The sequence below is a fragment of the Rhinolophus sinicus genome, linkage group LG06, assembly GCF_036562045.2.
Source record: "Rhinolophus sinicus isolate RSC01 linkage group LG06, ASM3656204v1, whole genome shotgun sequence".
In the NCBI taxonomy this organism is placed as follows: Eukaryota; Metazoa; Chordata; class Mammalia; order Chiroptera; family Rhinolophidae; genus Rhinolophus; species Rhinolophus sinicus.
This window is the reverse complement of record NC_133756.1, coordinates 78,532,261-78,560,234: the sequence shown is the minus strand read 5'-3', so window position 1 is coordinate 78,560,234 and position 27,974 is coordinate 78,532,261. Positions and strand designations below refer to the sequence as shown.

Genomic DNA, 27,974 nt, shown 5'->3' with positions numbered 1-27,974 from the left:
CTCTACCTATTCATCCCTCCCTCCACCATAATCCCTGATCTTTTTACTGTCTGCGTAGTTTTGCCTTTTCCAGAAGGTCACATAGTTGGAATTATACAGTGTGTAGGCTTTTCATATTGGCTTCTTTCAGTTAGTAACATGCATTTAAGGTTCCTATTCTTCCATGTCTTTTCATGGATCTAACTACTAAATCTTTTCATAGACTTGACTATATTTGTGTGTGCTTATTTCTGGGCTATGCAGTCTGTTCCATTGATCTATTTGTCTATTATTTTGGCAATATCACACTGTCTTGGTTACTGTAGCTTTATAGAGCCATCTTATATAACATGTTATATCATGTACAAACAGTTAAAAGATAATGACTTTAAAAAATCATAACCAACATCATTATAATTCCTTAATATCATCAATATTGTTTAAATATTGTTAGAATAGTTTAAATTTTTCAAATTGTTTAATTAAAAAATAATTTATTGGTTCAATTCAAATAAGATCCATGCAACACAATTAATTGATACATATGAGAAGTATATTTTATTATATAGGATACCCTCTGGCCTCTCCCTCTCTCATTTTAATTTTGTCTGAAATTTCTTTGTTGAGGAAATGGGGTTGCTTGCTTTTGAGTTTCCTACAGTATAGACTTTGCTGATTGTCCATTGATATGTTCTTCTATCCTCTGTATTTCCTATCAATTAAGTGATCTAAACATCTAAGTTTTACTTTTCTGGTGTATTGCAAGAGTTGTTTCTAATTATGGAATATGTAAAAAATATTTTCTGTATGCTAAACCTGACTTGGTACCTTTAGCATCCAGGGATGTGGAGTGGCGTTATCAGAAGAGAAGGCCACGATTTCTCTCCACTAATACTCCGTTCAATTTTTTTAAAGTTGCACAAAACAATCATATCTTATGAGCAGCAAATATGAAGACCATAATACATGTAAACAGTGTGGTGTTATGATCAAATAAACAAAAAGTTAATCTCAACTTTCAGCTATAGATGGTAGATTGAAACCACACATTAACTCTAACCAAAACTACAAAAATGACAGTACAGTTTTATATGTGTGTGCACGTGTGTGTATACATACAGCATACATATTGTATATATCTATATACACACAGTCCATATACTGCACAACAGTACATATAATTATATATAGTTAATAATACAGTTAAATGTATATAAGAGGCATAAAGAAAAAGAGAATAGAAGAAATAGTAGCTAAAAGAGTTTAAAAGCTGCCAAGTATATGGGTGAGCGGAAACTCATTTAGCAGGTCTAAAAACATCAGAGCCTAAACTGACAGTATGAAAAACAAAGACGCAACCTAGTTTACACTGCAAAATTCCCAAAAGACTCAAGAATTTGTGGTATGGAAATTTCTGGAAGTGGGGATAAAGCTGGAGTTAAAACCAAATGATCAGATCAAATATATGGTGATGGAAGAAGAACTGACTCTGGGTGGTGAACACACAATGGGATTTATAGATGATGTAATACAGAATTGTACACCTGAAATCTATGTAATTTTACTAACAATTGTCACCTCAATAAATTAAAAAAAAAATACCCAAATGATCAGTTTAAAGGCTGTTTAAGAAATAGCTAGATATTCCCAGGTTTCTTCCTTCCCACAAAGCTGGGCAATGCCCTCTTCCCTCCCACTCAAGCAGAAGACTAGAGCTTTATTCTCTGAGAAGGTAAATGCAGAAGGTTGTGGAATACCAGATCCATTCGCGAGCAGGTGTGCTGCCCTGGCAAAACTGATCTCCAAGCCTTCTTCCTCTTCTTGACTTCCAGAAGGCATGAGATTGGAAGAACCCTCTCTGGGAAATCTTATTAGCCCCAGAAAAATGACCTAAATATAATAATATTAGGGATTCCCAGCGAAAAGACCCATCCATAATACCCTAATTGAAGCTCAGTCAATAAGCTCCATCTACTTCATGGAGCTTACAATCCTATTCAGCTTTTTAGTGCTCTACTGCTGATAATGAATAAGTATCAAAAGCTTGCTAGAAATTTGAAGAAACCTTATGACATTTCTTCTAATGTCTAAGGCAGAAGAATAAGCAAATTGGAGACTATGCAAAAAGAAGAAAACTTCTAAAAGTATTCTTATCCCCAGAGAAATAAGAAATAAACAGGATTCTATTAAAAAGAATATTCAGAGAACAAAAAACTTCTTATAAATTAAAAACCATATACCAGAAGTGAAAAACCCAATAGAAAGGTTGGATGATAAATGTGAGGACATTTCTCAGAAAGTAGAATAAAGACAAAAGACAGAAAACAAGAGGGAAAAGATTATAAATTTTTTTAATAAAGGACCAGGAGAGGAGATCCAACTACTAAAAACAAAGAAAAAACAGAGGGAGCAGAGGGATTGAAGAAATAATTCAAGAAAACTTCTCAGAATCTAAAGACATTAGACGCACTGCTAGGAGTAAAAGGGTATCACTCTCAGAACATTAAGAACTTTCAGAGAACTGAGAAAAGGAGAAGGTTCTACAAACAGAAAGAACAGAAACTGATAGACCCTGGACAACAACAGGGTTGTTGCAAAGGCTTGAGAATTCTGAGGAAAAATGATTTCCAACCTAGAATTCTATGTCCAGCCAAGGTCTCAAAAATTTTACCTCCCATATAATGTTTTCTTAGAATGTTACCAGAGGTTAAGTTCTATCAATGAGGGAGCAAACCAAGAAAGAGGACAGCATGGTTCAACACAGAAGAGAGGCAGACATAGGAAAATTCCATGATGAGGACGATGAGTTTTAGGGTGATGATGATGGGAGATCCTAAGACGACAGGTTGTGAGGCTGACCTAAAGAGTGCCGAGTCCAGACTAGAGGAGGCTGGGCAGCTGTGGGTGAGATTGCTAAAGATAAACTTGATGAAATATCTATGTGTTTGAATACAGTGCACAGATATTTGCATAACTTGGTTGGAGGAAGTTCTGGGATGAGTGAGAACTGCATAGAATACATAGAACATACAAAAAAATACAATAGGAAAAGGATCTTGGTATAGTAGTACCTCGGTTTTCAAACGTCTGCGTTGACGAACATTTTGGTTTATGAATGCCGTAAATTTTATGGATCTATGGTATCATCAGGTAGCAAAATTCATGCTAAATTCGCAGGTTTAGGGTTGCTTTTAAAGGACTGGAATGGATTAATCCATTTTGCATTACTTTCTATGGGGAAACCGCACCTCGGTTTTTGAACGTTTCAGAACTCAAACGGTTTTCTGGAATGGATTACTTAAAAAAACCAAGGTACCACTGTATTGGCTTAGCACTGAATGGCATTTACATAGGCATAATAACTTAACACTGAATAATTATTGGAGCAAAATGAACATACTGGGAGGAAAGGTTAAGAGAAGTGTGTGTGGTAGAATATGAAAGAGAGCTAAGTTCTCACCTGCTGCAGGAAGACCTCGGTGACGGAAGCTGAAGAATTACAAAAGTAGTAATATAAACCTGTTAAAATAGAGACCACGAAGTAAACACCAAAAAAATCAGATCAGCTAAAAGAGTTGAAAGTGGATAGCTTTAGGAAGCAGACAAAGGGGAAGGGAGACATTGAGAGGGACTGTTCATTTCACAGACAGCTCTGTGGAACCACTTGACTCTATAAAGTATATATTTAATTGAAAAATATAAAAAGGTAACCTGACACATTTGCTGCTATAACTTCATCAATGACATCCAACAAATATTTCCTGAGGGCTAATTCGGTGATAACTGCTGGGCAAGAAGTTGTAGTCACCACACTGAGGTCACCCAATGGCTATATCCTTTGGTCATATCCACGATGTTGGACCCTGACAATGTTTGACTATTTATTCTGACTGTGATTTTTGTTCTTATATTGATTTTTGTGACCGCATGATCCCATTCTTCCCTGGTTCTCCTCCTCCCTGGTGATGAGTCCTCCTGTGGGCCTTCCTTGGCAATTAAGTTTAGGTAGTGGTCTTGGTTCTCAGTGATTTGTGGCTAGCTAAAAGGTTTGTAGGCAGGTGAGACAGGAATAGTCAAGAAAAATGTGATTGAAATAAAAATAATCACAACAGTATTGACAATGGTCCCACAGAGTACCAGTCACGGTGTCAATGTTGATGAAGATGGCATGACATCTCCAGTGCCAACTCTATCTACGAATTTATGGGTCTAGAAGGGAGAAAGGTATTTTGACACCCTGTTGGCTTTCATTAGCCAAATTACAACAGGTAACCCAAAGACCCAGATCCTGTTCATAAAATATTCATCGTTATGCATATATAAGGTCTGGAAATTAAGTTTGCAAACTCATCCTAGAAAAAGTGCTACATACCTCATTGCTGAATACCACTACCATGTTTCCCCGAAAATAAGATCTAGCCAGATAATCAGCTCTAATGCATCTTTTGGAGCAAAAATTAATATAAGACCCAGTCTTATTTTACTATAAGACCGGGTATAACATAATACAATACAATACAATATGATATAACATAATTCAACATATATAACATAAAATACTATGTCTTACATAAGACTGGGTCTTATATTAATTTTTGTTTCAAAAGACGCATTATAGTTGATTGTCCGGTAGGTCTTATTTTTGGGGAAACACAGTATGATCACCTTCAAAGCACTCCACTTGGGAAGCTATGCACCAACGCCAATGCCTAGTAAACTCTTCAAAGCAATTTTGGAACTCTTTTTCTGGAATGGCCATCAGAGCTTTCATTGTATTACCCCTGATGTCCTGAATGTCATCAAAATGTCTTCCTTTCAATATTTCCTCTATCTTTGGGTAAACAAAGAAGTCATTGGGGGCCAGATCAGGTGAGTAGGGAGGACGTTCCAATACAGGTATTTGTTTACTGGCTAAAAACCCCCTCACAGACAGTGCCGTGTGAGGTGGTACATTGTCGTGATGCAAGAGACATGAATTGTTGGCAAAAAGTTCAGTTCATCTAACTTTTTCATGCAGCCTTTTCAGCACTTCCAAATAGTAAACTTGGTTAACTGTTTGTCCATTAGGTACAAATTCATAATGAATAATCCCTCTGATATCAAAAAGGTTAGCAACATCATTTTGTCTCTTGATTTGGACTGACGGAACTTTTTTGGTCATGGAGAACTGGCTGACTTCCACTGTGCACTTTGATGCTTTGTTTCAGTGTCATATTGGTACACCCATGTTTCATCACCAGTGATAACATGGCCTGAAATATCGCCTTGCCTCTCCGAAAGGTCTGGCAAACTTCGACTCTTGTTTGCTTTTGTTCACTGGTGAGCTCCTTCAGGACCACTTTTGCACACACCTTTCTCATATCAAGATTTTCAGTTAAGGTTTTCCTAACTCTTTCTCTACCAATGTTTACTTTGTCTGCTATGCTTCTTACAGTCAGCCGATGATTTTGACACACAATTTGACGAATTTTTGCAATGTTTTCATCAGTTCTACTTGTTACTGGCTACCCTGACCTCTCTTCATCAGTGACGCGTTCTCTCCCTTCAGGAAAATGTTTAATCCATTTGTACACTGCCATTTTCTTCATGGCATTAGGCCCATAAACTTGGACTAACATGTCCTTAATTTCACTTCCACTCTTGCGAAGTTTAACAAGAAATTTAATGTTTGTTTGTTGCTCTAATTCAAGCTCAGACATCCTTGCAACGGCACACAAAAACATGCAATCATGAATGCCACTCAGCAAGACTCCACCACACGTCAACAAATCATGCTGTGAGACACTGATATATCAAGGTTATGAAACCTTACCGAGCTGTTTGTACAGTGCTGCCAATGTAAGCGCATGGGGACAAGTTCGCGAACGTAATTGTCAGTCCCCGATAACACAGCCAGTTACAAAAAGGCTTTCTAGTGATACATATAATAAAACTAAATTTAAAATGTGGGTGAATACTTGGGAGACCACCTCAAAGATGGTGTAGTTGCCTGACCCCTGTGCTGTACACCTGAAGTTGAAGCTGAATAATATTGAATGTCAACTATAATTTAATATATAATTGAAATCACAGGATGTAGAGTACAGCATAGGGAATAGTCAATGGAATTGTAACAGCTATATATGGTATCACAGGGATAGTAGATGGGGGAGGGGAGTTATCACTTTGTGAGGGGTGTAAATGTCTAACTATTACATTGTTTTGTACACCTGAAACTGAAAATAAAAATAACCCTAAGTACAAATATTCTTTTTTTAACATGCAATTAATTTTATTCAGGCACCAAAAATTCCAATAAAAGGATTAATAATGGGAAAAAACAAAAATGTGGGTGATTAAAAATGAGATGACATTAGTACACAAAAATGATGATTCTACTATATAAAAATATACGGCCTGCAATTAAAGCAAAGCTAAAATCATTAAAATTGCTGTCTAATTGAGATATGTGTATCAAGTATTCAGTATACCTTTTAGATTTTCAAATCAGTTTATAAATCCATATGAAAATCTTTATGATAGTAGTGCTAGGTAAACGTTTAACGACAAATATGTATGAAGCTTCAGTCTACACTAAAACATAACTTACTCAAGCATACTAAGTCTGACAATTAAGTACGGAAACTTGTTGCAAGAATGTTGCTAACCTTTTTGATATTAGAGGGATTATTCATTATGAATTTGTACCATCTGGACAAACAGTTAACCAAGTTTACTATTTGGAAGTGCTGAAAATGCTGCACGAAAAAGTTAGATGAAAACGACCTGAACTTTTTGCTAGCAATTCATGGCTCTTGCATCACAACAATGTACAAGCTCACATGACACTGTCTGTGAAGGAGTTTTCAGCCAGTAAACAAATAACTGTATTGGAACACCCTCCCTACTCACCTGATCTGGCCCCCAATGACTTCTTTCTTTACCCGAAGATAAAGGAAATATTGAAAGGAAGACATTTTGATGACATTCAGGACATCAAGGGTAATACAACAATAGCTCTGATGGCCATTCCAGAAAAAGAGTTCCAAAATTGCTTTGAAGGTAGGACTAGCAGCTGGCGTCCATGCATAGCTTCCCAAGGGGAGAACTTCGAAGGTGATCGTAGTGATATTCAGCAATGAGGTATGGAGCACTTTTTCTAGGATGAGTCTGTGCACCTGTCAGGCCTTATATATTAAATAAAATATAGTTTACTTATTTTAGAAATCTAACCTTTATTTAAAATCTGGTGATTCATTACAACTTCCAGAAAATACATTGCAATACCCATATGCTATTAATAGAGTATTCCATAGCACATGATCAAAACAGAAACACACATGACCATTTTGTACCAAATCTAGAATTAAAATGTAATCTTTCCTATTCTTCCCCTTTAAGAAAACTGATGCAAGGATGACAGAGGCAGGAGAGTGACTCGGAGCTGTGGCTACTGCAATTATGCTTGTTTTGTAATGCCAGAATCATTTCTAGAATATGCCACTTTTATGGAACACTGATATAGAAAGTCTTAGTAAACCCAAATTATTTCGAATACTTTTTCAGCACTGAAGGTGAGATCGCCTTTGTTAAGTACATGAAGCCAGGCTGACCATAGGGATGTGGACTGCTAAACCCTAATGCCACCTGGGTGTGAAAGCAAGCACCTTGGAGCAACTTAACTTTTTTTTCTTGGCTCCTTTTTGTAAATTTGCTCCAAGTCTCTCAGATTTCTTCCAATGTATGTTATATTCAGCCATTTCCTCTAACCACCAAATTATTCTTTTCTAGCTCAAGCAGCTCTTAAAATCCCCCTTTCTTCTCAGAAGTTCCCCTTGACTTGTGGGGACATTAGTCTTTGAACCACCTCATTTGGGTATGGGGTTTAGTTGCCTGCTCTCCATTCTCTGAAACACAACGCACTTGTGTATTCCTATTTTGCTTAAATTTTATTATCGTCTGGTGTTTATGTGCTTCCCTGAGCTATGTTACTGGTGGACAGCAGAAAGCATGTTCACGTGGGAGGAAGAACTGGCAGTAGTTAAGGAGTGATGAAGCTAGACAACGTCGAGTGTGACACAGCTCCTGCGCTTACCAGCCCTGTAGTCTTAGAGAAGTCACTAACCTCTCGCTAAGGTGATTTCCTCACCTGTGAGACGTACACAGCACCACCTAGCTCATAGCGTTTTCAGAAGGCTGTTGGGAGCTCTACGAGAGGCAATTCAGTGCAGTGCGCAGCTTTTGGGAATCCCCCAGACACCTGATAAAGGTTTTCTGACAATGGTCAGACAAACACAAGTAAAGCGGAATTGAAGAGTTTATTCTGAATGTTAAAATTAAGACCTATAAAAAGTTACATAGCAAATAAAAATGTTGAAATAAAGATGCTTAGGGGATATGTCAACTAAATTACATCTTGCACACATCAAGACACATTCTTGGCTGAATGCTCCATACTAGATATTTAAAATAACACAAATAGGATTGCATTTTTGTAATTTAATTCGCAGTCATATTAGATACAATGGTTAACATGCTTAGGAGAGGCAATATTCCGTGTATTTCTTAGTAAGCGTTTTTGAGCACATTTGTAAAAGATTAAATTTCACTCTGTTATTATGATTTCCCCCCATACACTAAAAGAACAAACACAACACTGACTTATTTCAAATAATGAATACTGTATATGGTTATACTGTACTCTAAAATTACATTTATTAATAAAGATTAATTTTAGCATTAAAAAGGGGGGATTCTGTGACATCCATAGAAAAATTTGAAAACCCGGACAAGACTAAAATAGAGAATCACGCAGTTTTCTGAAGCAAATTGTATGATGAAGTTAGGTGGGGGAAGCTGACTTTGAGATCTCCCCATGACCCAGACAAACGGCCGTGCTCCTACTACCAAAGACTGCGGAACGTCTTTGAATCTTCAGAAAACGTGGACTCTGCTAGAGCAGCCTTCTCTCAGGTACTGAGCAAGGCTAAGAAGTGGAGAGAAAAGGAACTGCCAGAGGGGAAGGAGTGGACCGCCCGGGACGGGCTGTCTCTTTAAGACCCTGCAGTTGTGCTCACAGTACCTACAGGCATCCAGGCTCTAACACATGGGGCCAAGGGCCTCCCGGACAGGCACACAGCCATGTGAAGCAACACTTAAAATTAAGAGTGGGTGCGACAAAATAGAAAGCTAGCATGAAGAGACACTTAATGTTTAGAACTGTGAAAAATAAAAATTAGGCAGCAAAATGCAAAGTAACTTAAGGACATCTGGACTACAAATAATCTACCCCAAATATAACATTTTTTTATGCAGACCACAATTTTTTTAAAAAAATCTACTTGAATTAGGAGAGTTAGAGCAATTTGTATGAAATAAAGTTTTTAAGTATAGCTGTACAGCTTAGGAGAGTTAAAGCTCCAAGGATGTCTAAATATAACTCTCCAAATCTCTTCTTATGTCTGTCCATGTGTTTTGGAAGCTGCTGACACTAAAATTCTAATAAATGAGACACTGTAAAATGCTTTAGTATACATCATGTGCCACCTCAAAAACACTCTCTGAAAAAGTAACTCTTCCTGTGGCATTCACCATGAAACATTTAGCTAAGAAAAAAATGTATATATTTAAAGTATTTTAAAGCCATACAGACCTAACGTAATAAAATTGAGAAGACAAACACTGCTTGGGCATTTCAAGTAAGATTATTTGGGTTGAAATAAAACATCTACCAACATCTTTCTAAGCTACCAATTCAGGGGGCAAAGAGAGAGAAAGAGAAATTGCAAACCCCAAAGGTTTATATACAAACCCCTGGAGGGCACTTAAGAAAGTGAGTATCTATTACTCGTTATCTTCAGACTGCCCTGATTTGGGAGGGATTATGTTTTCATCACAGTGGAAGCAGCAGCTGGGAAACAGGTGAGTTGCAGGTGCATGCCACTCTTGAACGCGTTCAGCAGCTCCTCCAGCAACCTGCAGGGCAGAGGCAGTTTTACCACCTGACAGGAAGAAGGCTGTCCAGCAACGTGAGAGAACATGCCCGGTAGCCAGCTGCCTGGTTCCGGCTTCTGCTTGCTGAAAAAATTATTTACCTATGGATTCTTAACTCAGTAACAGAGTAAGTCGATCAAAGAAGCTAGTCAAAAGGAAGATGTATATTTATGTTTATATGTAAAAATCTTCCTCCTGTTCCTTTCCTCAGAATTAGTAAGCTTCCTCCCTCAAACAGACTGCTTGCACCTGTACTTACCCTTAATTCACCATTTAAACATTTACATACATCAAAATGTACTCTCTTTGGCTTATAAACACATCTGACAAACACATCTGAACAGCCTAACAGCCCACAATCGGGATGCAGAACAGTCCGCCGCCCTCCCAGCTCTTGTGCTGCCCCTTCCAGCCACCTTTCCCTTCACCCCCACCTATCCCTAGGCAGCTATTTGTCTGTTCTCTCTTCTCTTATTTTGCAACTTTTTCTTTAATAAATATTGACGAGTAGTGAATCACGCACCATCAGAATCGGGGTTAGTTCTAACTCCACTAGGCAAATCATTCTACTACTTTGGTAACTCAGTTTGTTTCCTTAAATGGTCTGATGTAGCCATAGAATTTTGGGACCAGAAGGGATCCTAGATTCAGATGAAATGACCAAGAAGTGGGCTTATTGGTACTGGGCTCAACAGATGACTTCATGGTTGATTTTAACATTGTGCAATATCAGAACACTGTTCCAACAATAGATGTAAAATATAGTCCCCACCTAGAACTATATCAAGGGTCTGTCATTCTCGACTCCCCCCCAAAAGCACTAGCCTTTTCTGCCATGTTCCACAAGTTAAAAGTCATAGTGAGCTTTAATCTTTATCTTATTGTCTTAAAGAAACAAACAGGGCTTAGAAACATTTTAGATAAAGCCTGACGGCTAGTGTGAGAAGGAAGCAGGAAGATGGAAGGCAGGCAGGGACATCGTATGGGCACAGCCCTCGGCTTGCCTACTTAGGGACATCTAGCAGGAGCAGTGGTCTGCCACCCATTCCCCCAGGCCAGCCCAGGTCTCCGCATGACGTTTTCCCACCAGTCGCTGGCGCGACGTGCTCTCTCTGCTCTGAGTTCCCACGACACTCACCTGGGCTCCATCACAGAGCCCACACACACTGAGTCTTTCCCGCAGGTTAAGAATACCACAACTATCTGTTTTTGGACTGGTTTGTGTATGACCAGCCAAATGCAAAGGTGGGTGGCCTTCAGTTACAGCTGGCGAAGGAGCAGAGATCTGCATGTTTCCGCTGCCTCGGCAGAGGGTAGGCTGGGCATTCGTGAATGTGCTGGCCTAGATTTTGTCTCAGGTCAGAATTTCCTGTTATATTAGTAGCAAAGTTTAAACTTAGGCTGAGACAATCAATATAATATTAGTGAAACATATGTAATGTTATTATGTCTTATGTAATTATTCTTAATAATTTCTATTATATAGAGCATAAAATATACCCTGCTGGACTACTCAAAGGAAAAATAATCATTGAGCCCTGCATTTTACTCTTACATTTCTCTGAATATTATCTTCTTTAAAATTTAAGACATAACATAGTTTACTGAGTCAAAATAAGCTCTCTTTTACGTTTTCTATACTAGTCACATAAAACAAGAAAATAACTAATTTCTAAATTGTTATGAATCCTGAAGAAAAGTTTTACCTTACTCTGTCGCTTGGGAGACAAGTAAGGCGCAGCTAATAGAACACATACTACTAAGGCCACACCGCTCTTTCTTAAATCCAAATCGTGATTTAGAGAGAGTACTTTTAGGTAACAAACCTTGTAACAAACAGCATACAGAACTTACTTTTTATCTGCTCCGCTGGAAAGCTGAGGCAGAGCTTCCAAAGCCTGTTTAAAACTAGACCTAGGACACAAACACCAATATTTAAGTTGAAATATTTCATGTTTCTAAGGGGAATTAAGGGCACAATTAAAAATTCTTAAGCATACTTTAAATATAAAGAAACCAGTGAAGCATGCAGAAATATGAGAAAAAGTAAAAGTGAAAAACAATAGAAAAAGTAAAAGTGAATGTAGAGTTACCAGACAGAGGCTTTGTAGGAGGAGGGTCAGAAAAAGGGAGACACTAACTTTTATAAAAGGATGCTGCTGGCTCATGGTAGATGAGAGCTTAATGTGGATGTTTAATTTTTTTTAAAGTCTCTATTTTCAAAACAAAAGTTTCTAGATAAAGCAACTGGTAAGATCTTGTGAAAGATGACACGAATGGGGACATTTATAGTATTGACAGGCCCAAGGCCTAACTTACAGCCAATATCTTATAACTGAACACAATTTTTACAGAATTTAGCTATTATTATATTTTAAATCTGTAGGTTCATGGAGACATGTATGTGTGTGTGTGTGTGTGTGTGTGTGTGTGTGTATGTATATATATATCTTATATATATATATACCATATATATATATATATAAGATATATATATATATATATATATTTAAAATTCATTATTTCACTTCATGACAAAGGGAAAAAATTTAAAACCAATTTGGTTTTAACTTGTTCAAGTAGAAAGTACCAGAAAAATTAGTGAATCAAATGAAAAGCATTTTAGGGGAGATTATTTGGTAATAATTTGTACCATTCACTAAGAAACAGTTTTTAACTTTTCTTTTTTTCTTTTATGAGTGGTTGACTACGGTGAAGAAATAAATATCACTATTCATGACTAGAGTGGTCTTTGAGTTTGTATTATAAAACTGTCTCATCAGTGGTCCAGGAAATATACTTCTGAGCAGTTCTTCTCAAATGAGGGCAGGCATCACAGCAGCATGGAAACTGCAGGCCCAGTGCAGCCATGGGGACAGCACTGGGGGCAGCACTGTTCCGGGTGGGGTGGGGTGGGCTATAGCTCAGAGCACACTCAGCCCCCTTCTCCACATGACGCTGGCTCTCTTCTTTCCTGATGGAAGGGGGAAGTCTCTCTAATGATCTCCATGATCATCTTATTTCTTGCAAACCTCTTCTCAATTAATCAAAACAAATATGATGCTATTATTCTTTATTTTTACATTATCACAGTCATGAGGAAGAAGATGATACCACCTATTATTTGTAATGCGCCAACAGTTTAGACGGTGACCTGCAATATTTTCTCATTTAACATCCCCAAAACTTTGCCTAGAACGAATTATTATCTTCCTTTTAAAATGAGGAACTTAGGCTATGAAAGGTTAAGTTAGTGAGAATCAACACAAAGGTACTTATACAAGGCGTGCATACATATCAAATATTCACTGAGTGCTTTCTGTGATCTGTTACTGAGCACTTCAGAAAAACAATGATGGGGAAAAGGTGAGAGTAAATAGCTAACATGGGAGCCATGATGAATAGGAATAAGAAGGTAACTTTCTTTGTTAGGAAAACAATTTAAGAAGTCGTTCAGTTGTAATGGGGACAGTAAGAGTGATGGCATAAGCCATGTTATGAAAAGATACGGACGAATGAATTAGTATATTGTACAAAATGTCCTTAAATATTTTTTTGTATACTACTTGGCTTCTCATGCACATTAACAGTATAACCCAGTATTCCTTAGGTAATATTGCCAGTGGGGTAAACAATTTTGTGAAAAAAGCAAGCAGTCTAGTCAGTGCTCTTTCAGTTCACCTATTGATGTTTTAATGATAGGAAATCCTGACTTTCATTCAAAACAGCTAAAAATTATCATCAAATTTCCACTACAAAATTTTGCAGAGAAACCACAAGGCTTCCTCTTACGCTGGTATTTACAATGCTCGAACTGTCCTTCAAAGTCTGCTACGAATCGATTCAGACTCAGCTCTTACTCTCTGCCTTTAAAGAACGCAATGCTCTGCTACATCACTTATGAGACTAAGATTTACCTTATGGAATGAAAACATAAACTTATAGTAAACCTTTTCCCTTTATATTATGCTACAAAGAACTACACTTAGGAGTCTGTGGCTTAGTATAGGTGGGCACTTTTTAACTGAAAAATTGATCAATCAAATATAAACTTTATCACATCACCAAATGATGAGCATTCACCCTACTCAGTTGACTTTACCAAGGATTTTCTGTACGAGGACGACAAGCACTTCTGACGAAGTACACACAAGGACGCACAGCACCTCACCTGCTCTCGGGTGTCAGGTAAGCAGCCACAGTGTCCCTCAAAGCACAGATTTCAAGTCTTGCCTAAAGATGAGGAAAGGACAAAGTAAGTGACAACAGGGAACTGTGACAGTTATTATACAGAAACAAGTGGTGAGGGAGACAACAGAGTCCAGCCTGCTCCCTGGAGGCAAAGTGCTGGCAGAATACTGCAGGCACACAATTACCTCCATGTCCATCCAAAGAATTGGCTGTGACAGAATTTCCTTTTACCAAGAATAATGTACAATCAAGTATGGCTGTGTGAAGGCAGAAAGCTAGATATCTAACTATAAAAGGTACAAACGACACAAGGATTTCCCAGCATTCTGTATTTCCTATCTAACCAGTCATTTTTCTTTTAGTCTCCTTGTGGGAGAAAGGAAAGTCTGAAACACTGTCCCTGAATCGTTTCCTTCCTCCACAAATGTAAGGAAGTGGGCTGGCTTACTTCCTTACACCTATGCCCTCCTAGTCACACTGACTAATTTCAAAAGCTGAGCTAAATCTCTACAGAGATTGCAATGCAATACCTATTAAAATCACAGCTGGCTTTTTATTTTTAACAAAAATTAACAAGCTGATCCTAAACACACAAAACAATCTTGGAAAAGAATAACACAGTTGGAGAAATTCACACTTCCTTATATCAAAACTTACCACAAAGCTACAATCATCAAGACAGTGTGATACTTGCATATGGACAGACATAATAGGTCAACAGAATAGGATTGAGTGTCCAGAAATAAAGCCTTACATTTATGATCAACTGACTTTTGATGATAATGTTGAAGGGTGCTGAGACCATTCAATGGGCCAAGAAAAGTCTCTTCAGCAACTGATGTTGGGACAACTGTATATCCACATGCAAAAGATTTAAGTCATATCCCTTCCTTAACACAAAAATTAACTTAAAATGGACCTAAATGTGAGTGATAAAACTATAAAACCCTTAAAATAAAACAGGAGTAAACCTTTGTAATGTTGGACTGGGCAAACCTTCTTAGAAATGACATCAAAGTACAAGCAATGAAAGAGAAAACAGATGAATTGGACTTCATCAGAATTAAAAAATTCTGTGCTTGAAAGGAAACCATCAAGAAAGTGAAAAACCAACCCACAAAACGAGATACCACTTCCCACACACGAGATGGCTATAATCTATTAACACAGACAGTAAAGTGTATTGGCAAGATTGTAGAGGAACTGGACTCTTCATACATTGCTGGTGTGAAACTAAAATGGTGTAGCCATTTAAAAATAGTCTGGAAGTTCATCAAAATATTAAACCAGAGTAACCACAGGACCTAGTAATTCCACTCCTAGGTATGTAACTAAGAGAAATTAAAACATATGTCCACAAATAGCTTGTAAATGAAATGTTTACAGAGGCATTCTTCATATTAGCCAGAAGTGGAAACAACCCAAACAATCACCAAATGATGAGTGAATAAATAAAATGCGATATAGTTATACAATGGAATATTAGTCAGCCATAAAATGGAACGAAGTGCTGCTACATGTCAGAACATGCATGAACCTTGCAATTATTACGTTGTGACAGAAGCCAGTCACTAAAAGCCGTATCTGTATGATTCCATTTATATGAAATTTTCAGAACATGCAAGTTATACAGATAGAAAGCAGACTGGTGCTTGTCTATGGCTGGGGAGGAGAGCCGGGAGGAAAATAGAGTGACTACTAATGGGTTTGGGGTTTCTTTCTGGTGTGATACAATGTTCTAAAATTGATTGTGGTGATGACTGCACAACTTTGTGAACACAGTAAAAATAATCACTGAAAGGTATACTTTTTATCTTACAGATACACTGTATGGTATATGAATTATATCTGCATAAAACGTTTACAACCAAACATCTAAACTAAAGCTTATACTTCTTTGCAAGCTTGAAAAAGTGTGACTTTACATACGGATCAGTTTTCCTCAGAGCTCTAGAAGAGCCTCTGATGAGGAAGCCCACATCCTCCACTTTTGACTCAGGTGCACAGGGTATATACAGGTGAGGCTCAGGAGACTATTTCAAAGAAACAGCCATTATTCTCGAGGAGCACATAGAATGTAAAACAATGATTGAAAAAAAAAAAGCTAGTTGTTTAAATTAGAGTTAATTAGAAATTCTGTCACCAATCTAGACAAAAGCTGATTTATATAAGATTCAGTATATTCTGTGAAACTTTTATGTTTGGAAAGTAATTGTTCAGTTTCATTTTTCAGTGCTTTAGAAGCCTGAAAAATAGTTTGTAACTAAAAAGCATATGTATGAAATTTACCTCTATTGTTTATATTCTAGTTTATGTAAAAAACATACATATGAGGAAAATACCAAAGAGAAAAAATAAGGCAGAACTTTTAGTTGAATATTTTAGGAGGATTCAATAAATCACTGTAAAACTAATCTTCATGTAGAAATTTTATTCAAACAAAGTGATAGGCTGTTTTAATTAACCTATGAATTATGAGTTATAAAAGTTGTGGTTATTTAAATAACATACAAAAAAACTGTATGCCAGAAAACGTCATGCTAAAAGATCAGCTAAAATCACCAAATTGTCACTCTACTCCTCTCTAAACTGGCTCTTAGGAAAGTTTTGAAGACTAATGCATTGGCCTTTTATGAAAATAACTATTAAAGATTAACCTGTAGGGGCAGACAGGTGGCTCAGATGGTTAGAGCGCGAGCTCTGGGAAACAGGGCTGCTGGTTCGATACCCACATGGGCCAGTGAGCTGCGCCCTCCACAACTAGAATGAAGTCAATGAGCTGCCGCTGAGCTCTCAGGGGGCCAGGTGGCTCAGATGGTTGGAGCGCGTGCTCTCAACCACAAGGTTGCCAGTTCGACTTCTCAACTCCCGCAAGGGATGGTGGGCTGCACCCCCTGCAACTAACAAGGGCAACTGGACTGGGAGCTGAGCTGCGCCCTCCACAACTAAGATTGAAAGGACAACAACTTGACTTGGAAAAGTCCTGGAAATACACACTGTTCCCCAATAAAGTCCTGTTCCCCTTCCCCAATTTAAAAAAAAAAAAAAAAAAAAAAAAAAGATTAACCTGTAGTCCTTCTCAGAATTATCTGCTCAAAAAAAGGACATTGAAAACAGTCATTTTCAATGGGAAAGGGCAAAGAGGGATGTTTACAGTCACTTGAACTTTTTCAAAATAGAAAAATGCTGCTCAGTTCCTGTCATGTATCAAAACGTGAGCGGTTGAAACAGTCATGGTGGCCAGTGGTCTCCTGGACATATGTACAGTAAGTCTTCCCTTAATGCTGTCGATAGGTTCTTGGAAACTGTGCAATTTTACTATAGGCTTATTGCTAGAAACAAAAGTTAAGCTCCAATGACATATTTCTGGTCACAAAAACATCACCAAACTTCTAAACAAAGACCCAAAACACTTCTAATATGAAGCACTGAAATAACTGTGAGCTATACATACATTTAAGAAAGATTACTAAAAACAAGTAATATCATTCTTTTCCACCCCACTTATTCCAGTGCAGGACCCCGGTTGGCCTGAAACCATCCTGGCAGCTCAGGGTGCAGGCAGGCCCCACCCTGGACAGGACACCTTCCTTCGCTGGGCCACTCACTCACACACACCCATACTCACTCAGACAGGGACAGTGTAGACATGTGCACATCTTTGGGATGTGGGAGGAAACCAGTATACCCAGAGAAAACCCTTGCAGACATGGGGAGAACGTGCAAACCCAAACAGACAGTGGCCCCAGCTGGAAATTGACTTCTTTTTTTCTTATCAACATTATAATGAAACAACATTAAACAAAACAATGTTATTTGAGGACCTGCTGTACATGGGAAAAGTTCTCTAGCTGATTCTGATATCTCTTCCTAAATTCTTCCTGCAAACTTTGAGACAAATTTTGCCAGCAGGTAAATGGGTTGCAGAGGTAATCTGCAGGGAGGGGAGATTTTTGTTATAATTTCAAAATTGCCTAGGCCCACTGTAGTTACTGCAACCTCCTTTTAAATTAATCTTCAGTATCACATCATTTATGCTACTGCTCTCTTATAATAGAACTATTATAAAATCATGACCTTTCAACTTTAACTATATCAAAAGTTTGATAAATCAAATTTTTAGAGAAAATCCATGACAACTGGAAATATAGTAGTTTTGTAACAAATTTTAATCTAACTAATTTACCAGATTAACAAATGCTCTCCATTCCTTTTGCTTTCCATTATTTTTGTATGAAGATTTTCAAACGTATAGAAAGTTTGAAAGAATTTTAGAGGGCACACCTGTATACCCATGGACCCTATTATTAACATTTACTAGCACTTCATATATCTATCAAACTATTAATCCATCATATTGTTTTGATGTACTTCACCATACATCATTAACTAAAGTAGACTGTTAAGGCGGACAACTTATCTGAATCTCCATCAACCTGGCTAACATCATTGGCCCCACCCTGGTGATTCCCTAAGACCCCACCCCACCCAACTTTCGGGCACACCCAAGCTAATCCCAGTGGCTTTTCCATACAAATAGCCTGTTTTGGTTCATGCTATGGACTTTCCTAAAATATTTCAAAGGTGCACAAACCACAAATAAGCAGCATCTGGCTTCGGCATGCCCTGTACCTCTTACTGAATAGTCCCATTCCTGGCACCAGCAGCAGCCAGAATCAGTTCACAGCTTAGCCTCCCCAGGTACTTCCAAGCCCAGCTCAGGTGGTAGCCATCTGCAGATTGCTTTGGTTCATACCAGGTGGCCCTGGGCCCTGGGACAGACTGCAGTTGAACTGGGCCCCTCCCAGGACACTCGGGCTGGCATGCCAGGTGGCCAGCTTCAGACAGAGCCTCAGCACCACCGGCAGCTTCCATGAATGACACACCCAATGGGCAGACTGGACAGGTACCCAAGCTTTGCTAAAGTGAATCCTACTCTGTAGGGTCAGCCCTTGCAGGACAGCTCCTCCACTGTAGTCATGACCAGTCTTTACAAACAAACAGCCTGAGGGTCAATCCTTCACACTGATGTGCAAACAGCAACCAAGGATCAATTATAACAGAAGGGCACACACAACCTACACAAGGAACACATCTGCAGCACCCAACACAGGTAACCAGGGAGACTGTACCACTGTGCTCCACAGCACACCTACTACATAAGACCATTTTACTAAGGCCGGAAGACATGGCAGCCCTACCTCAACCTAATACACAGAAACAAATACAGAGGCAGACAAAGTGGGGAGACAAAAAATAAAAAAATAAAAAAATTCCCAAATGGAAGAAAAGAACAAAGCTCCAGAAAAAGAACTAACAAAATGGAGACAAGCAATCTACCAGATGCAGAGTTTAAAACACTAGTTACTAGGATGCTCAGTCATCTCATGAGAATTTCAACAAAGAAGAAGCATAAAAATGGAGATAGAAAACATTAAAAAAGTACCAGTCTGGAATGAAGAATACATTACAGGGAATCAACAGTAGATCAGATGAAGCAGAGGCTCAAATCAGCGATTTGGAGGATAAGGTAGCAGAAAACAGCAATGAGAACAGCAACAAAGAAAAAGGAATAAAAAAAAATGAGGAAAGTTTAAGGGGTCTCTGTGACAATATCAAGTGTACCATATTCACATCATAGGGGTACCAGAAAGAGAGAGAGCAAGGAATTGAACACCTATCTGAAGAAATAATAACGAAAAATTTCCCTAACTTGCAAAGAAAACATAATAGAAGCCCAGGAAGCACAGAAAGACCCAAAGAAGATGAATCCGAAGAGGCCCTCACCAAAACTCGTAATTAAAATGCCAAAGGTTAAAGACAAAGAATCCTAAAAGCAACAAGAGAAAAGCAGTTAGTTACCTACAAGGGATCTTCCATAAGATTATCAGCTGATTTCTCAATAGAAACTTTGCAGGCCACAGGGATTGGCACAAAATATTCAAAGTGATGAAAAGCAAGGACCGACAACCAAAATTATTCTACCCAGGAAAGCTATCATTTAGAATTGAAGGGCAGATAAAAAGCGATAGGAGTTTATCACCACCAAACCAGTATTACAGGAAATGTTAAAGAAACTTTTTTAAGAAGGGAAAAAAAGATAAAAATTATGAATAATAAAATGGCAATTATTATGTACCTATCAATAATCACTTTAAATGTAAATGGTAAATGCTCATTCAAAAGTCATAGGGTGGCTGAATGGATAAAAAAACAAGACACTTACATATACATACTGCCTACTTCAGATCACTTCAGATCGAAAGACGCACACAGACTGAAAGTAAAGTGATGGAAAAACATATTTCATAAAAATGGAAAGAAAAAAAAAGTTGGAGTAGTAATATTTATACCAGACAAAATAGACTTTAAAACAAAGGCTATAAGGAGAGAGAAAGAAGGCCCCAGTGATCCCTCTTCTGGATATTTATCCAAAGAAACCCAAAACACTACTTCAAGGGCACATGTGCATCCATATGTTCACTGCAGCATTGTTTACAATGGCCAAGATATGGAGGCAGCCTGTGTGTCCCTGAATTGATGAATGGATAAAGAGGAAGTGGTATATACATACAATGGAATATTACTCAGCCATAAGAAATATGAAATCTTGCCATCTGCAACAACATGGATGGATCTAGATGGTATTGTGCTGAGTGGAGTGAGTCAGACAGAGAAAGACAAATACCACATGATTTCAGTTATATGTGGAATCTAAAGAACAAAATACACGAACAAACAAAGCAGAAACCATAGATACAAAGAACATTTTGATGACTGCCAGATGGGAGGTGGGTTGGGGGAAAAGGTGAAAAAGGGAAGGGATTAAGAAAAGGTGAAAAAGGGAAGGGATTAAGAAGTACAAATTGGTAGTTATAAAATAGTTATGAGGATGTAAAATATAACATAAAGAATATAGACAATAATATTGTAATAATTAAGTATGGTGTCAGATGGGTATTAGATTTATTGGGGTGACCACTTCGTAAGTTATGTAACTGTCTAATCAGTATGTTGTACACCTGAAACTAATATAATATTGTATGTCAACTGTAATTGAAAAATAAAAATTATATTTAAAAGTACCTAGGATTTGGAATGGCTGGGTCATAGGGGATGTGTACGTCTAGTCTTCAAAGAAACTGCTAGAGTTTTTACCAAAGTAGTTGTACGATTTTTACACTCCCAACAATGTGTGAGAGCTCCAACTGACAATGATGACCATCCTTTCATGTGCTGATTGTCCATTCTGACTCTTCTGGAAATTGTATTACATGTATGCTAGACCTTCTGACATTGTCCCAAGGGTCCCTAGAACTCTGTTAATTTTTTCCTAATTATTCTTTTCCTCTGTTTTTCATATTGGATAATATCTATTGATCTACAAATTGAAGGATTTTCTCTCTATTCTGCTGTTATTCCAATCTAGTAGACTGGAATACATTCACATATATGTATGTGTGTGTGTGTGTGTGTGTGTGTGTGTATATCTATATCGATAGATATAGATACATATAGATATATATACACACACATACACACAGAAGGTACCCCAAAAATGTATAGACATTTTAAGAAAGGAAAAAAACTATAAAAATTGTAATAATGTACACTAATAACAAAAGATGAATACAGTCACATTTGACTTCTGCAATTACAAGAGATGCTCAAAGTGGTTACCATCAGCATCCAGACACTTTGGATTACAGTGAACTGTTACTTGAGCAACGCTGACCAAAGTGTCCACTTGTACACAGTTTTTTGGCACCCCTGGTGTGTGTGTGTGTGTGTGTGTGTGTGTGTGTGTGTGTGTGTTATGTATGTGTGTATGTGTATATGCGTATATGTATATATATGTGGATATATATATCTACGTAATATATATGTAATATCTATATTATGTATATATAACTTTTTTCCATTCCAGAATTTCTATTTAGTTCCTCTTTTAGGATTCCTATTTTTCTGCTGAGAATTCCTATCATTTCATTCATTTTGGGCATAATCTCCTTTACATCACTGAACACAACTGCTTTAAAATCCTTGTCTTTGAATTCCAACAACCAGGTCATCTCAAGGTTGGTCTCAGTTGACTGTCTTTTCTATTGAAAATGGGTCCTGTTTTCCTGTTTTGGTTTGTTTGTACATTTCAATTGAATTTAGATTGTATGCTGAGCCTTGTGCACATTATGTTGTGGAGACTCTGTATTCTGTAACATGCCGCTGAAGAGTGTTGATTTTTGTTTTGTTTGTTTTAGTAAGCAATTTACTTATTTGGACTCAAACTGAAAACTCTTTGCTCTGAAGTAGCACTTACTTAAGTTCTTCTAGCCTTAAGTGGGCAGGTTGCAGTGGAGTTTGACCATGCATATACAGCTTAGGAGAAAACTAGAGATTAAGCCGAGTATACACAGAATTTGTAGCACTTGCTTTCTGCTCTGTGTGATATTTCCCTCACTTTCTTGTAGTTGTGATTGCCCTATTCTTCAAGCCTAAAAGATGCAGGTTTGGTGGAGTTTTAGGCATCCATGAGACTGCCTTCAGTCCCATAAAAAGTGAGAAATTCTCCCAAGTGCCATTTCTTCCAGAATCACTCACTAATCGTCATTCTCCAGTGTCTTCACATGTTTGTTTTTTTAATGTTTACATATTATTCAAGATTATAGTTATCTGTAGGGAGTTGGCCTGATAAGAGCTTCCTCAGCAATTACTGGAGGCAAAACTTCCAGTACTTTTTAAAACCACACAATTCTATAGATCACTGAAAACTCATATGTAGGAGGTCACTTTCCACATGGCTGCACACTGTGGCTCCTACCAATTTGGTTATATGCATACCAAAAATTATATGATTTATAGAAGTTATATTTGTTATTGTAATTATGTAATTTAAGTAACTACAACATAAACCAATGAAAGATAAGTGCAAAAAGACAGTTATTTATCATTACTATGCAAACTACATTGAATACTTTGGAAAGACTTATTAAAAGTTCCCAAAAATTTCTTGTGAAATTAAATGTAATGAAGGTAACTGTAAAATTAAAAAAAAATCAGAGAACTTTAGGAGGAATCTGCATTCAGAAAATTTCACAAGAGTTGTTAAGGTCTTGTCTATTAAGACACAGGAACTCGAACTTGCATTAATGCATAATGGGGATGGCTCATGCAAGAGGGAAGATGTAGATCTGAAACCAGCAGATCCATCAGAAAACAAAAAACAACAAAAGAAAAGCAACCCAAACCCAGTCTGCATATCATAAGATTGATGACTACAAATACATTTGTACATTTTAAATGAAAATAAAAGTTCAACATGGAAGTGAATAATTTTGGTACCTGTAATGCTCCATTTTTGCTGAAGGACGAAACACACTGCATAAGTCGACTTAGCTCTTCAGAAACTGCTTCCACTACCTTGGATAGGACCCGAGGCACCAGTTCTTTGGAAACAGTGAACACCTGATAGAATGTTTAAAATAAGGAGAAATGGGGCATTAAGGAGATTTTGCATAACTTGAATTTGTTGAAAACAAAGGAATGCACAAAACAAACTCACATATCTTCAAAATCATATTTTTAAAGGATCTCAATTATAAATGAAAGGAAAATACAGACTTATACTTAAGTTGTATTCACTGATTCATGACAAAAAAATTATCCTCTGAATATATTGGCAAATACAATTTTCAAAGATTATTGATGTTGACAAACTAAAAATAGCTTTAAAGAGTTCTTCTTTCTCTTGACCTTACAGGGAGAAATATGATTTCTGAAGAAGAAATTTAGGAATAAAAAAAAATACTGGGTCAACATTTTACTACAATTGGAAAGAAAAACAAAAACCATACGGGGTCAGCCTCTCCTTAGATCAAAACAAACATAATTTCATACTGGGTACATTATTCTGTATTGGACAACAAAGTCCTCAATTTTACTATTGGCTGAACTAATATATATTTTCATTCATTAGATATAAAACATTATTTTCAAACTTTGAATTTCAGTTTTTTCCAAGAGTTACTATATTTGGAAATTTGGTGAAACATTTTATTATTTTGATTTATAAATTAAACTAAATCATATTTTCTTTTTAGATTTTCCTTTTCTCAGGTTGAGTCACCAGTATTAAACCTTTGGGTCAACCAAGCATAACAAGAACATGTTTCGCAAGTTAAGATCATGTGGAAAATAGTAAATAATGAGCATTAGGAATGAAATTCTACTTTCAGTCACCGGGGTACATTAAAAGGAGGCTTTACAAGCCTAGTTCTTACAAATAATCGTATAGTTATTGATAATGGACATTAATCAAAGCTATCTCTTTAGGAATCACCATTATCACTAAAAACGCCCATGCATTTCACAGTTTCTCTGACTACCACCTGTCCACCTACCACAGAAATGCTTTCACTGATTGATGATTTAATTTTATACTTTAATTTTACTGAATGCTAACACAGTAAGAAAGCATTTTTATATTTTTGGTAAAGTCATGGTTGAAAATGTATTACTCATGATAAAAAGATGTATGTGGTAATTCCTGCCTGAGTTAAGAAACTTCATTTTTAAAGAGGGATTTATATACTTTCCTTTAGTAAGAAATGGAAAGTATAATATGCTATGATAACCTCTTTGCTTAGCCCCATTTTTTCTGGTCACCCATCAGTCTAAGAGCCATGCCACCTTGAAAGTATCAGCAAAGCAGTGCGTGAGACTGAAATTACAGAACAGGGAGTCACAGTGGTGATAAGGGTGGTAGTTGTGGTCTCTTCTTTTGATGTTCCTTAGAAGAGTCCTCCTAAGGAGGATGTTAACCAATATGTTAACATAAAGCTGAAGATGATAAGGCTTCAATTGAGACACGTTTCACAATGAACCAGAAGCGCCAATGTCTACATATGCCTGAACCACCATGGACCATGCATCTGCTTCCCAGCTTCAGCCTGCCCTGGAGCCTACCTTCCTACCTAACAAGCACATACATTTCTGGAATTGTGGCCACTATGTAAGACCACATTGCTACATGAGTAAGACACAAACGCTTATTTGTTATCTTTTTAACACTGGTTAAAAAGAGTGAATAACTTCTCCAAGAAAATGATTTAATCTTTATTTCAATCCAAGGACTAACATCTTTCCAGTATCTCTTCTCCTTACCTTTCAAGTACCAATATATTGTTTTAATTATGAGAAATAACATACAATTTTGAGAAAAAGGATTTTCATACTGTGTTTCCCTGAAAATAAGACCTAACTGGAAAATAAGCACTAGCATGACTTTTCAGGATGCTCGTAATACAAAATAAGCCCTAATGCATCTTTTGGAGCAAAAATTAATATAAGGCCCGGTCTTATTTTCAGGGAAATACGGTAGGGCTTATTTTATATTATGAGCATCCTGAAAACCATGGCAGGGCTTGTTTTCCGGTTACATCTTATTTTTGGGGAAACATGGTAGTTAAAAACACACATGTGTGCATGCATGAAAGTAGAGTTTTGTTTTATTTATACCCAAGATATATTCTGAAGGGAAAAAAGACCACCAGAATAAACATCAAATTTGCCTTTTTCTTTCAGTTACCCACATCTCTTAGAAACATCTAATGATAGCTTACCTCTGCATGCACTGCAATTATATTCACCAATGCTTCTTTTAAATAGTTTCTGACACCTGAAATCAAGATTGGGGAGGGAAAAAGGCATTTAATGGGAACACAAGCTACCCGTTCCCCACTGGCAATACCGTGCACAGCACTACTGCCTTAGACTTCTAAGGAGAAACAGAAAGTAACACCACCATTGTCTGTTTCCTTTTGAGAACCAGATGGTGAAAGGACTATTTTTGTACAGGTTAAAAAAAAAACACGGTTAAATTAGTTAAGACTTTGCTTTCATAGCTTTTCTATTCTGTCATTCTTTATGCTCTCTATAACTGTCAGTCTGCTTCAAAATTCAAACTTAAAAATGTCCCTCAGTTTCTTTATGTATATAGTCTCCATATATATTCTTCATATATATGCACACACACACATTTATATTAACCAGCAGAAAATAGACAACAGGAAAATATTCACTAAAACTTATAAAACATATGCTAAAAAACTATTATAGCACTGAACTTTCAAAGGCAAGTCAAGTTATTATGCAGAATAACTATTTTGATCTTAAAAAGTTACTTCTGGGAGAAACTTCTGACACAAACCACACTCAATCTGATTCTGTAAAGCAAGTTAAAGACTGGACAAAATACAAGATTTCAAACCGTACAGAACTAATGAACACTACTCCACTCAAAAGAAGACATAATAAGATTTAACAGTATTAAAATCTGAAGTGAGACTATTTTGGATCAAACCCCAGTTTCATAACCTATAAACTTTGACTTTTAGCACTGGGAGCCAAGCTTTCTGTTCTATCAGTGAGTATAAGAACAGTACCTATCTCACAGGTTTAGTGAGGACTAAAGCAGATAATGCATGTGATTGGTCCCGGTATTCACAGGGCTCATCAACAGCTTTCACTATCATTATTTTGCAAGAAAAAAGTGTAAAAACAAACTGCTGCTTTATTGTAACTCCAAAACAATTACTTTCACTTGGAGTAGAATAGTATTTCAGAATGCCATCTCAAATCAACTGCATGTTCTGAGAATTTCTTCTTTATAGAACAGAAAATTCTACCGCATTGTAAAACCATGGAAGGTAACAGTAACGGTATTCAGGGGAATCTTTTCCCAAATGTCATCCAAGCTATTGATTACTTATGAAAATTGAGATAAAGGCCAAGAACAATAATCCAATTTTTGAATTGGCATTTGCAAATTCTAAGTATATAATTAGGTAAAGATTTTCTTTTGAGGAGCCAATTTCATATATATTTCTTTGGAATATGAAGGTTCAGGTGTTACTAATTATATTTTGCTAATGAAAAAACTAAGAAAGCTGATTGAAGAGTAATTAAATACAATCCAGAAATTTGTTGATACTTCCTCAGAAAAAGGAGTCCTTGCAGTGTAAGAAGTCTTATCTGGGAGGTAGGAGGAAAGAATATAGGAGCCTATTATAAGCGAAAGTGAAATTAACTTGTGCTCAAGACCAGAAAAGCTTTCGTACTGTAAGAGGAAAGCCATCCCACAGAGATGTGCCCTTAGACTGTTCACCTGCTAGAGCATGAGGTCAGGCCTGGCTGTGACATCTGTCCCCAGGGATCCGATCCCTGGGGTCAAAGTGCCTCATCTCGTTCCCTGCTCTCTGAGCAGTTCTCACAGTGTGCGTGGAGGGAGACCCGGGAAAGTTCAAGAGTCAGGTCTAGAATCTTTAAATTGCAACTCTGGGGAAGGCTAGCTACTATACACATACATATACAAAATGTATATACAGAGTTACTAAAAATATAAGCACAATACTAGGCCAATGATGATCTAAGGAACTTAAGGGTAAGAAATTGCAGTCTCTGCCCTCCATGAAAACCAGGCCCTGAACAAATGTCAGGAGTCTGGGTTCTAGTAATGTACTAGCAATGACGACTGGAAACATGAGGGCAGTTTTTAACTTCTAAAATTCTTCAATGTAAAAGAGAAGACTGGGGCCAGAGTGCTGACTAAAAAGAAGACAATTAAACTTAGAATGAAGCAAGACAATGTCAAACGCTCAGTGAGCTGTAAACTCAACTCCCCTCCCACTCTGACCCTTATAGGAAAAATGTTTCCTGGCAAGACCCATCAGACTAAGCATTACTAATAAAACACCCTGTAAAAGAGATAAATCTAAATTACTCAATATAATTCTAAACACAAAGCTGTGAATAGTAAGAAAAAAGCACAGGGCACT

At 37.2% G+C, this 27,974-nt stretch overlaps 1 protein-coding gene across 3 annotated transcripts in view; it reads right to left on the bottom strand.

The window, feature by feature from the left end:
* Window positions 1–8,257: 8,257 nt before the first annotated feature.
* The window catches only part of EXOC2 (exocyst complex component 2), a 246,195-nt gene continuing 226,478 nt past the window's right edge, over window positions 8,258–27,974 (bottom strand). For all 3 annotated transcript variants that reach the window (XM_019714889.2, XM_074335319.1, XM_074335322.1), the window contains 5 exons: window positions 25,761–25,816; window positions 23,482–23,604; window positions 14,123–14,184; window positions 11,806–11,865; window positions 8,258–9,933 (listed from right to left, as the gene is read on the bottom strand). In XM_019714889.2, the coding sequence (XP_019570448.2) occupies window positions 9,840–9,933; window positions 11,806–11,865; window positions 14,123–14,184; window positions 23,482–23,604; window positions 25,761–25,816 (395 nt within the window). In that variant the 3' untranslated portion in view covers window positions 8,258–9,839. The remainder of the gene's footprint in view (window positions 9,934–11,805; window positions 11,866–14,122; window positions 14,185–23,481; window positions 23,605–25,760; window positions 25,817–27,974) is intronic.